Raw genomic sequence first — 12,698 nt, forward strand, 5'->3', positions numbered from 1 at the left:
TTCAATATAAGATTGGTGTTCTTCTAGCTGAATGGAGGCAGATCTTCCCGTTTGTCCGAAATAACATAATCCACAAGAGCACGGAATCTGGTAGACACCTGGATGATTAAGACGTGGAAGCTTGTCCTTTGGAGAAGCGAGAAAGGTGGAGATTTTTCTAAACGGTAGAAAGGCAACAAAAATATTCAGTGGTTTTAAAATTTTTGCTATACGTTCACTGATGCCTTGTATATAAGGGATGGTAATGCGCGTTATTTCCTCTGTGTTTGAAGAGGGAGACATATTAAATCTACTCAAAGTTCTTTTAATGAAGCAATTCTTATAGCCATTAGATAGAAAGGAAGAAGTTATATATCGTATTTCTTTCTGTAAAAGATCGTCTGTAGAACAAAAGGAGTGGGCCCGATGAACCAGTGTTTTAATAGTTCCTGCCTTTTGACTGGGATGGTGATGAGATTCCGCATGGATATAATGGCCTGTATGAGTCTTCTTTCTATAAACTAAGAAATGTAGGTTACCATCTGGTTGGCAAAGAATTAGAAGATCTAAAAAGGCTAACTGCTTATTTGATTCTACTTCTAGGGTAAACTTGATCCTACGATGAAATGCGTTTAACTTATTGAGAAATTGTTGAAGTTCATCAGAAGAGCCATTCCATACAGCAAAAATGTCATCGACATATCTGAACCAATGCGTAGGTCTGGGAGAAATATTGTCAAAGATACGTTGTTCCAAATGTTCCATAAAGAAATTGGAGATAGCAGGAGAAAGAAGATTACCCATTGCTGCTCCTTCAATTTGTTGATACAACTTATTTTTAAAGGAAAAATAACCAGAATTTATTACAAAATCAAATACGTTTACAATGTCCGAAGGAAATTCCTGTTGTAGTAATTCAATACTTTCCGAAAGAGGCACATTTGTAAATAAAGAAACAACATCTAAACTGATCATGATATCAGAAACTTCCAAATGAAGATCTGAAATTTTATTTTTAAAATCCAAAGTATTTTTTATATAAGTATCAGTTCTTCTAGTTGAAGAGGAGAGTAAATTAGATAAAAATTTTGAGATTTTGTAAGTTGGGCAACCTATACAATCTACGACTGGTCTTAACGGAATGCCTGGTTTATGAACTTTTGGAAGACCATACAATCTAGGTGGACGACCGAAGATGGTTTTAAGTTTTTTCTTTTGATCTTCATTCCATGTAGATACATTATCTATAAGAGAATTAAGTCTCTTCAATTGACTCCGGGTAGGATCCGATGTAAGAGGCCTATAAGTTGAATAGTCGCGAAGTAAAAGAGACATTTTTCTCTCATATTCCTTCCTATCTTGAATCACTACAGCCTTCCCCTTATCAGCTTTCGTAATTATTAAATTATTGTTATTCTTCAGTGATTTCAATGCTTTAAATTCAGAGTAAGAAAGATTAGGACGAGGAGGCTTGGCATGAAAAAGAATTTGTGCACATTCAAAACGTAATCTGTTGGCTGTTTTTTGGGGTAAGGATCGAATACCCCTGTCTATGTTATGAAAAAAATCCATAATTGGTACCTTATTCGGCGTAACAGCGAAATCATATCCTTTTGATAAAACAAAACGTTCACAGTCTGTTAGTGGACGTCCGGAAACATTTATGACTACTTTATCTATATCAATAGTATTATTACTGGATCTAGGTAAGCTGACTAGTGATTCAAATTTGTGTTTCAGCTTGTCACGAGAATCATTGAAAACCTTTAAGTAAGAACTCGAAGATATGCGCATTACAGTAGTAAAAGTTTCAACAGTTAAATTAGATTCCAGAGCAATTTTTATATCCATAATTTCTCTATTTAAGATGGCAAGAGATTTTTTAGCTTCGTGTAGCTGAATATTTAAAAGAGACTTACTAGCTTTCGACCGTTTAGAAAAATCTCCACCTTTCTCGCTTCTCCAAAGGACAAGCTTCCACATATTAATCATCCAGGTGTCTACCAGATTCCGTGCTCTTGTGGATTATGTTATTTCGGACAAACGGGAAGATCTGCCTCCATTCGGCTAGAAGAACACCAATCTTATATTGAATACTTTAAACCTGAAAAGTCTGGACTTGCAGAACATGCCATCTTCACTAGACACAGAGTTCATTGGAGAAAGACAAGAGTTCTTCATAAAAGTCAGTTTCTCATGGAACGCCTTTATAAAGAAGCATGTGAAACTCTACTTCATTCTCCTAACTTAAACAGATCCGACGGCTTACGTCTATCCCCTTTATGGGAGATAGTACTTTACAAATCAGCTGATCTTTCCTAACTTTTTATTGTATTAAATTTTTTTTTTTTTTTTTTTTTTTTTTAGGAAAGTTATTGACCTTTTTAGTTATCTTACACCAGCTACTTAGGTGGCGCTTTTTGGAATTGTCAGTTAGTGTTTAATTTTTGTGCCTAATTGTACTGAAGATGCCTGTGACACACAGGCGAAAATTATACTATTAAATAATATTTCTACGTAAGTTTTTCCGTTATTTATTTGTATAGGTATACCTCTAATATTAAGTGTGGGTGTCACTGTTGAGCTGGCTAGCATATTGCTTAAGTTATTCAGGACAGATAGCTTTCCACACACACAACAGGAGAGGACACAAAGTTGTTTGGCAACAAAAAAATGTTCACATTCAATTTAATAATTAAATTCCAAACTTCAAGGAAAACTCGCATTTTATTATTATTGCACCCTTCATGGAGCTGCAATAATAATAAAATGTGAGTTTTCCTTGTTCATCAACATGGGAAGTTCATCAACTGACAACATATTTTTCATATAAAATCTTAAAATCCTTAGCACTCCTTGCATTAGCAACACATTCTGGTAAATCGTCCCATTCACTAACAATTGTCCATGTAAAAAATCTATTACTCACACCTCTCTTCAACATATTTTTACATAACTTCCAGGGATGACCTCTGGTTCTCCCGCTCTCCTTCTACTCTTTTTATAATCCTCTCTGGATTAATCTGATAAAATCCTCTCACTACTTAAATGTGTTTATCATATCATCTCTTTTCCTCCTATCCACCAAACTCTGTAATCCACATCTCTTCAACCATAGCCAGCATTCCAAAGCCCTCACATTGTCTTAGTCACTCGTCTTTGGTCCCTCTCCAATGTTTCCACATCATATTGAAAACCAGGTGACCAGATCTGAGCACAATAGTCCGAGTGTGGTCTGACCAATACTTTATACAGTGGCATAACCACTTCCTTATCCCTACATGTTACAGTTTCTTATCATAGCAGCAATACAATGTGCAGCATTTGCAACGCTAGCAATATGCCTTCTAAACTTCAGTCTACCGTCAACCATCACTCCCAAATCTCTAATCTCATCCACCTCCTGCAATACAGCACCACTGATATAGTACACAGCCTTATATTTCTGCACTCCAAAATGCAACAACTTGCACTTATTGATATTAAAACAAACCCCACTCCTTTGTCCAAGTAAAATGTCGATCAAATCTTCCTGAAGGGAATTAACATCAGCAGTGCTACTTATAATTCTTCCCAACTTTGCAACATCAGCAAACAACTGAAGATCCCTAGTCAGTCCACATGATATATCGTTTACAAACAAATTAAACAGCAGGGTTCCAAGAACAGAACCCTGTGGCATGCCACTGGTTACCCTCCTTTTTTTGGGACATTGCTCCATCATAAACAACCTTCAGGCATCATTCAGAGAGCCAATCATTGATCCATCTAACCAATATACTATCTATTCCCATTCTCTGCAGCTGGTACACTTTATCATGTGGTAATTTATCAAACATTAATTTTACATGAATTATGGACTCTACAACCATGTTATAAATAATCATTTTAAATTCCCGATGTTTCGACCTTCATATTAAGGTCATCATCTGGAGTATAGACATATATATACAGTCATACCCCGAAGTTACGTGGTAGGTGGGACTAACAAAAAGCGCGTAAGTCGAATTCGCGTAAGTCGGGATATAATTTTGCATGTAATTTATATATACAAACATACAATTGGGATCAAAGGTTTACAAAAACACCTATATTTTTTAAGAAATATAATCATAATTGTAGTTTTTCGTACATAAAAAAAAGAAAGTTATTTCGATGTCATTGGTTTCATAAAATCTAATAGATTCGTCTGACGGCATAATGTCTTTTTCTTGTCACGCAAAATTTCTTCATAGCAAGCTAATGATTTTTTTATTCCTTGCCTTGTGGCTACAATTCATTCCTTGTTAGAATCTATGTCCTCCAAAATTTGTAAACCTTTCTTTTATGATTGTTCTTACTGTAAATTCCTGTAGATCGAACTTCTTTGCCAGCTCACAAATTTTCATTTGCCTTCAAAATCCTTAATAATGTTGAGTTTTTCTTCCAAAGTCAATGTTTTTCTTTCCTTTCTAGCTGTAAAAGAATCGGACTTGCTTCTTTTGGACGACATTATTATTTTTTATGTGATAAAATTTTTATCAAGAACATAACATTAAATAATCACAAGGTTTGTAGACTATAAAAATCGTGTATGAATGGAGACTGCACGAAACACGTCAGTGCTTGTTCACAGCATGTGCAACACTGGTGAATGCAGCCAGTGCCGGAAAGATACGACTAGTGGTGAGGCGTGAAGTGGGACAGGAATAGGTACATATAACAAACCGCGTAACTCCGGATTCACAAGTCGGGGTATGACTGTGTATATATATATATATATATATATATCTATAATTATATATATATACACACAGAGACAAGCTAAATTACATTTCGCATAGCATGCTGACGAGACAATGATTTGATCAACGGTTATTCTACTCGCCTGACCTCTAGTGAAAATAAAACAAAATTACAATAAATAAATGAAATAAAATAAAAATAAATTAACTTTATGAAAGATATATTCTATTTAAGACATCAGAGAAACATTCTTTCATACAGATAGTTTTGCTACAGTGAAAATGATGATGTCCTAATTTAACATGATAATTGTTATATTAGATGTAGGATCCTGGATTACCTACGGTACTATTTAAAATTACCTCTTAGGGAGAAAGGTTAAGTGGGTAGAATATGTGCCTTCCATATGTTTGGGATTTTTAGACCATCATTATTGTTAAGATTAGGGTGATTGACAAGAATCTCACAGGCCCCTTAAATTTACGTTCATACCATGTTTTGGTGTGATGTAAACAACGTGCTTTTCCAGTCAATTCTATGTAAAGTGTTCAGGGCATGATCAGAAAGACCAGCTTGATCATAGTTATTATATTTTATGTGTCATTTATGTTCCTTGTTTCTGATAGGAATTGTGCATCCTGTTTCCCCTCTATAGGGCAAATTACAAGTGCAATGAATATGGTATACCCCAGGGTGGCCCAGTGAAGGTAGTGGATCCTTGGATGTGTTGAATAAGTTCTTTAATTTTGCAGGAGTTTAAAGGTGGCTTTAAGGTTGTATTTTTGTAGTATTCTGATTATTTTTTTGTATATCCCTTTAATGTATGGAATGGTTAAAGTTCTATTATAGTCTTGTTTATTTTTGTTTATAAGTGAGGTCTTGTGCAGAATTTTGTTGATAGTAATTTGGCTGTAACCATTTTTTAGGAAGGTGTTGCTGATAACTTTTAATTCATCTTTAAGCGCTTGTTCATTGGAGCAAATCTTCAAGCCCTTTTTAAGTGTATTTTAATTATTATTATTATTATTATTTTCGGGCTACTCCAGGGAGTCCTTAGACTCATCAAGGGAGGCCCTAAACATCATGTCCACACAACTATACGACATTCTCACAGTATCTATCATACCTTGCCTTGAACTCGCTCACTGTCATAGCACCCACAACAGACTCAGGCAGCTTATTCCACTCATTTACTACACTAAAAGTAAAGAACCCAGCTCTTACACCACTGCTAACCACACTCTTGCCCAGCTTCCATAGGTGTCCCCTAGTTCTCTCACCACCAGTCCTGATCTCAAAAATATCCTCTGAATTAATCTTATAGAATCCTTTTAGCAATTTGAATGTCTCAATCATATCTCCCCTTTTCTGCCTATCAACCAGTTTCTGCAACCCACAAATCTTCAACCTGTTCTCATATGGTTCATTCCATAGACCTGCTATCATCTTAGTCACTCGCCTCTGGATCCTCTCCACCTCCTCCCCATCAAGAAGGAACCGAGGTGACCAAATCTGGGCACAGTAGTCAAGATGAGGTCTTATGAAGGCTCAGTACAGAGGTACAATAACTTGCTTGTCTCTGCTCGTTAAGGTATTTTTCAACAACCAAGTGAGTCGATGAGCTGATTTAGCTACTTTTGCAATGTGTCCCCTAAACTTCATCTGCCTATCCACCAACACTCCCAAGTCCCTGGCCTCATCAATCTCTTGGTGTATAGTTCCACCCATGTGCTATACTGCTGTTAATCTTTTCACCCCAAAATGCATAACCTTACATTTTGTCACATTAAATTGACATCCATTCTCCTTAGCCCAGAACTCCAATCTATCTAAGCCATCCTGCAAGACTTTGACATCTTCTGCATTCACTATCGCCCTCCCCAACTTTGCATCATCAGCGAACAAATGAACTGTTCCACTTAGATCTTTCCCTATATCGTTAATGAACAGATTAAACAGCAGTGGTCCAAGAACAGAACCACTAGTCACAGGCCATCTTTTGGACTCCACTCCTGAATAAACCACTCTTTGATATCTCTCCATCAACCACCCACCTATCCATCTCACCAACCCTATATCCATTCCCATATGTTGTAGTTTACGGATTAGAATTCCATGTGGTATCCTGTCAAACGCCTTTGCCAGGTCCAGCAGTATCACTGTAAACCCATTTCCCTTATCCAGTTCAGCCATCACCTTGTTATAAAACTAATGACCCCTAGTTTTTGTGTTGTTGTTGGTGGTAGGAGTTTGTGTACATATTGGCCAGTATGTGTCGGTTTCTGGTAAACAGTGAAGGAAAGACTGCCAGAGGGAAGACGTGTGACAAGTGTATGTAGAAACGGGAGTGTGTTCTGCTTTTCAATCTTAATTGTATGCATTTGTGTTGTTTGTTTAGGTGGCTAAGGAAAGTGCCTAATGTCTGGCAGCCATGGGACCAGATAGCAAAAACATCGTCAACATATCTAAGCCAGACTTTGGGTTTTAAAGGAGAGAAATCTAGAGCACGTTGCTCAAATTATATGGAACATTTTGAGCAACGTGCTCTAGATTCCTAAGTAGCGAAAATTAATCCGAACACTCACATTTAAAAGAAAAATTTCAATTTTGCTAGAAAATAAGTAAAAATAATGCCAATTTTACCTAATATGTATTTATATGTGCTCCTCTTTTCCTAATAAATTCATTAATTCACTTAGGCATGGACTCTACTACTGTAGAACACATATTTCTGCATCTCAAAAAGATAATTTTATAATCGATTGTATTAAGTTATCATTTGTATCACAAATTTTCTATTGTTCCATTAACATCAGTTACCTGACCACTGAATGTTGTGATTTTTGAGGAACCCTTTCTCTTTTTTTTTTTGAAGTGTGGCATGGGGCAAGATTCTGTTGGAAGGTGAGTTCTTTATCTTTCTGGATCTGTGGTACCACTCTTTTCTCCAATATTTTTATGTATTGGTCACTTTTCATCATACTCTCAACAGGCTCATGTGAATCTGGCCAGTCATGTGTAAAACAATGCCTGAACACCTTTTTGCTGAGTGTTTAGGAGTTTGCTGAAGGTGGGTGGGAGTAGTCATTTCAGCTGATTTGCAAACATAGGGTACTTACTGTCTTTGGAAAAATAAATTGCTCTCATCTGAGAATACAACCTTCTTCCACTAAGCCCCTTTTTCTACATAGTCTTCATCAACAGTTTTTTTTTTTTTTTTTTTGTGGGTCTGTGGATAGTCTTCCCTGCTTCCAACAATCTTTGACAGACTGTCATGTCAGAAACATTAATCCCACTAGTTGCCAAGTCTCTAAGTCTACAGCAGACACGACAATCTTGATTCATTTGCTTTTCCTAACTAGCAAATGATCTTGAGTAAGTGTAGTTTCCATTTTTTCGCCCACATTTTCCTTTTCTGTTAGGAGAAAAGGCACTGGTCTTCACAAACCTCTTTAAAACTGTATTAACAGCACCCAAACCAACAGGCTTCTAGTAAGCAGAGTAGTGGTAATGAAATCTATCACCTCAAACACTGAAAAAGTAGGTAATACATTTTTAACTGTGAAAACTTCCATGTTACAACCAGAAAGAAGCAAGGATTTTATTCCAGTCATTTTATTCTAGAAGAGAGGACCTTTTTCTAGGTCTTTTTAAGTAAAATAATCAAGTATACATTATTATTATGAGACTCATCAAGGAGGCCACATACTAAACATGCCAGCTGTCACACTTGTTCTGGAATTCATTCACACTGCTTGCACACACCATATCCAATGGCAGTCCATTTTAATATGTACCACTCTAAGATAGAAAAATCTAGATTTGACTCCTTTCTTGATAGCATGCATTCTCAGCTTCGAAGGGTACCCTCTATTCCTTTCTCCACACTTCATAAAATATAAAATTCGATTAACAGAAATCCTGTAAGAACTTTTCAGACGTTCTATATTCATAATCAGTATTCTACAATCTTGATATCATTTTTGATATTCTTGATACAATCTTGATATCATTTTTGATATATGGAAACCAGAGATATTAATAGGTCTGGTTTCCATAGTGATTCCATAGTAGTCCAAGTAAGGTATTATCAAGGCCTTGTAAAGAGGCAAAATGGCATCTTTATCATTACATGTCAAAGTTATATCTAAATTATGTGAGATTTATTTATTATGCTTATAATAATCACGTTAAAGATAAGTATGTAAATGGAGCACAGCTTCATTTAGGAACTTATAAAATCTTATCCCTATCACCAGAGTATGACAAAATGTCCTTGAAGAAAACGATTCATTGTTTCTCAAAGCATTCCATCAACCAAAAGATTCTCTTGGAGAAAATTCAAAATCATCCACAGAACTAAACCTGCATCCAAGGAACTTTTCAAGGAGTAGCAGAAGATGCAACTAAACAACCTACTTTGAAAGGGAAGAAATGCTTATTTCTAAATTTTGGATACTGCTACAAAAAAGGAATGTGAAAAAAGAAGAGAAATAACAAATTAAGATATCTTCACACAGCATTAGCAATACACAGCTCACATGTAGGAGTATTCTTCATTTATTATAGGATAACACCTTCTGATAATGCATCAGCATATTAGCACGAGTACAGGCCGAGCATAGTCAAGTCTCCCGTTATCATGAGAAACTTCAATTATGGTGATATACACTGAAAGGAGGAAAGGGCACATGGCAACAGTTACTAAGGGATAATTAACTGAAACAGTATGTGATGAAAGGAATCAGGGATATGAGTGTGTTGGATCTGGTAATGCCATCAGCAGATCTATCTATAACTGCAGCAGAAACTCGGGGAAAGTGACCATGCAGTCTTGTCCTGAGAGGTTGCTCAACGTGGAAATTTCAATCAAGACAGGGTTTGTTAATGCAGAATTGCAAAGCTGATGATTATGATAAACTTAGAAGGCAACTTAGAGCAGTGCCATAGCATAAGAAACTGCATGGACTGAATGTCATTGTGAATGGGAAGTTGTCAAGGGTTGTATGAGTGAGGCAGTATCACAGTATATACATAGGGTCAGAAGGATAAAATGAGTAGGGATTAAGTGTTTGACTAGCAATATAAAGCAGGATCTGTAAAAAACAAAGATTGTGGAAGGCATATAAACAACAAGATGATAAGCATGTCCATGAGCAGTATAAAGCACAAGAAAGAAGGTTAACTAGTATGGTCAGGAAGGCTAAATCAGATTTCAAGAGAAAATTAGCTAAGCAGGCCAAAGTAAATTTAGAAGTTTTTTTTTTTTTTTTTTTTGCTACATAGCAAGTAAGAGAAAGAGTGATTATGGAAAGGTAACTTTACTCATTGCTAATGGTAAGAAAGTGACAGAAGCAGAAAAAAATAGTTCAGTTACTAACGAGGTGGTGACTTTGCAGTTACTGAGGTGACAGAGACTGATGTTAGCATTCAGGTAGATGAACTGAAGATACTCTGTATATTGAAAAATATCAATGTGAATACAGCAGTGAGTCTGCTTGTGTGTTATGAGAATGTGCAAGTGAACTGGCAGTGCTTCTGATGAAGTTGTTTAAGTCTCAACTCTGGCAAGGTTCTAAAGGAGTGGAAAGAGGGTAAGATAGTTCCATTACATAAAGGTTCTCCAAAACAGAAGTAGCAAATTACAAACCAATTATTATCTCTGGAATAGTGATTAAAGTATTTGAAAAGTTGGTTAAAAGTAAAATTCAGAAACGGATGGATAAGAATATGATACTTGATAGGAGGCACATGCTGCTTTGTAAAAGGTAGGTCCTGCCTCAGTAATTTATTCACATTTTAATAAGGTGTCAGCAGAAATGGATAAAGGAAATGACCACATTATGTTATTATGGGACTTTGCAAAAGCATTTGACAGAATACCACATGGAAAACTATACATATTGAAGCAAATCAGAATGCATATGAGGCTGGGGGATTGGCTTATAGACAGATATGGTGGAGTGAAATTAAGGCAAATGAGGGTGACTAGTGAAGTGCCCCATGACTGGGCACACTACTCTTTAATTTGTATAATAATGATATAGCAAAAAAAATTGAAGAGGGGTATTCAGTTGTTTGCAATGATGCAAAACTAGGTAGTGTAATAATTGATAAAAGAATGTAGATATCTTCAAGATGATTTAAATAAACTGGCAGTGTGAGCAAATGACAATGGTTATCAATTCAATGTTGTAAAATGTAAGGTAATGCACTTCGGGATGAAAAAAATTACATACTTTGTATCATACTGATGGTACTAGTTTACAGGAAATTGATGAGACTAAGGATCTGGTGGGGGAGGTGATTGTGAATAGAGATTTGAAATTCAAAGAACATATTGCAAGAGCTGACAAAATAGCTCAAAGGATTACTTGGGTGCTGAAGAGCACACTGACAGGAAAAGATATGGAGATTATTATCTTTATAAGGCTATGATTTGGCCACATGTTGACTACTGTGCAGAGATTTGGTCACCTGCATTTCTTGGGGATCAGGAGGTGGAAAGGATTCAGAGACGAGTGACCAAGCTGGTGATAGGGCTGTGGAAGGATCCCCGTGAGGATAAATTGAGGGAGTGTGGGTTGCAGAGTTTAGCTAACAGGCAGAGGAGAGGAGATACGACAAAAACTTATAAGTTACTAAAATGATAGTATAAGATTGACACCAAAATAATTTTTCGATACATGGGAAGAAGGGGCAAGCAAGGAGTCACACTTGGAAGCTGTGTGAGAGTGTGGTTAGTAAGGGTGTGTGTGCACTAGGGTCTTTTCTTCGAGAATAAGTGGAACAGATTGCCAGAGGTGGTTATGAGTGCCCCAACAGTGAATAGGTTTAAGGAAATTACGATAGGTATTGTGTTAATAGAAAGAGTGGGTCTCCCATGATGAGTGTTTTGACTCCATGTAGTGCCCCTATAAATAATAATAATAACCTATATATATATATATATGATAACGACAAAACAGGTTTTTTGTTAATAACAGTTTTACATGGTTCATTTCAGTTTGTGCTTGGTTAATCTATTTACATATTTCTTCATATCTTTACAGTATGATCAGTAATGCCATACACAAGTTTCACATAATGGCTAACAATAATCACACCAGCTACAGCAAAACATCTAATAATATAGCAGCATTATTAATTTTTAACAAAACAAATCTACTCACCTCAAGAGGCATTAATCTTACAAGTGATGCAAAGCAGTGAGTGGCCATAGTACGTACATGTTCATTCTGATCACTCATCCTACCCAAAACTGGTACAACAAGAAAAACAATATATGGTACTATGCCAAGACCAAGCTGTTCAATAATGCCTTTTATTTCATCAAGGAAGAATTAAGTTTGGAAAAACATTAGCAATAATACACTTGTCCTATTATATGTTCTTTTTTTTATTTTAAAATAATAATACCTATTCTGATACAGGGCAATTACATAATATTCTGACATATATACATACATACATACATACATAATACATTTTAAGCAAAATGGAGATTCAAAATAAAAGATGCACTACTCAAGCATGATTCAATAATCAAAAATATTTTTCTTTTATTCGCTATTCCATTGTTTTTCATTATATATTCAGTTTCATGGCATTTTATTTGTTTTATAAAAAATCACTAATGTTTCTTTAATAAACACACCTGTTAGTATTTTGATTTCGTGTTACTTAAAGAAATTCATTCACGAAGTATGGTTTCTTTTATATACACAAAAGGCATTTAATTTAAATAAACGGATTGGCAAGAGTTACATAATAAGAAACACTATTTAGCGATAAACAAGAAATTTTTTTAAGCCACTTCAAGCAACATTGAGTTGGGTGGTGATGTTCATATCGAGTACGAAAATTTATCTACTACCTAAAAACATTCATAAATTATTATTCGTGACATCTCCAAGGAGTCTGAAGACTCATTGCGGGAGGACAATGCTGTACTGTACAACTCTCCGTCTCCACTACTACACAGAACCTTACTA

At 35.8% G+C, this 12,698-nt stretch overlaps 1 protein-coding gene across 1 annotated transcript in view; it reads right to left on the reverse strand.

The window, feature by feature from the left end:
* Hel89B (histone acetyltransferase 1) overlaps nucleotides 1-12,698 on the reverse strand; it is an 863,997-nt gene that overhangs the window by 275,986 nt on the left and 575,313 nt on the right. Inside the window, exon 26 of the mRNA XM_090405810.1 lies at nucleotides 11,877-12,025. Within this exon, the coding sequence (XP_090261936.1) occupies nucleotides 11,877-12,025 (149 nt within the window). The remainder of the gene's footprint in view (nucleotides 1-11,876; nucleotides 12,026-12,698) is intronic.

The sequence above is a fragment of the Typopeltis vanoorti genome, chromosome 15 (assembly GCF_054136105.1).
Source record: "Typopeltis vanoorti isolate ZY-2024b chromosome 15, IOZ_Tvanoo_1.0, whole genome shotgun sequence".
Lineage (NCBI taxonomy): Eukaryota > Metazoa > Arthropoda > Arachnida > Uropygi > Thelyphonidae > Typopeltis > Typopeltis vanoorti.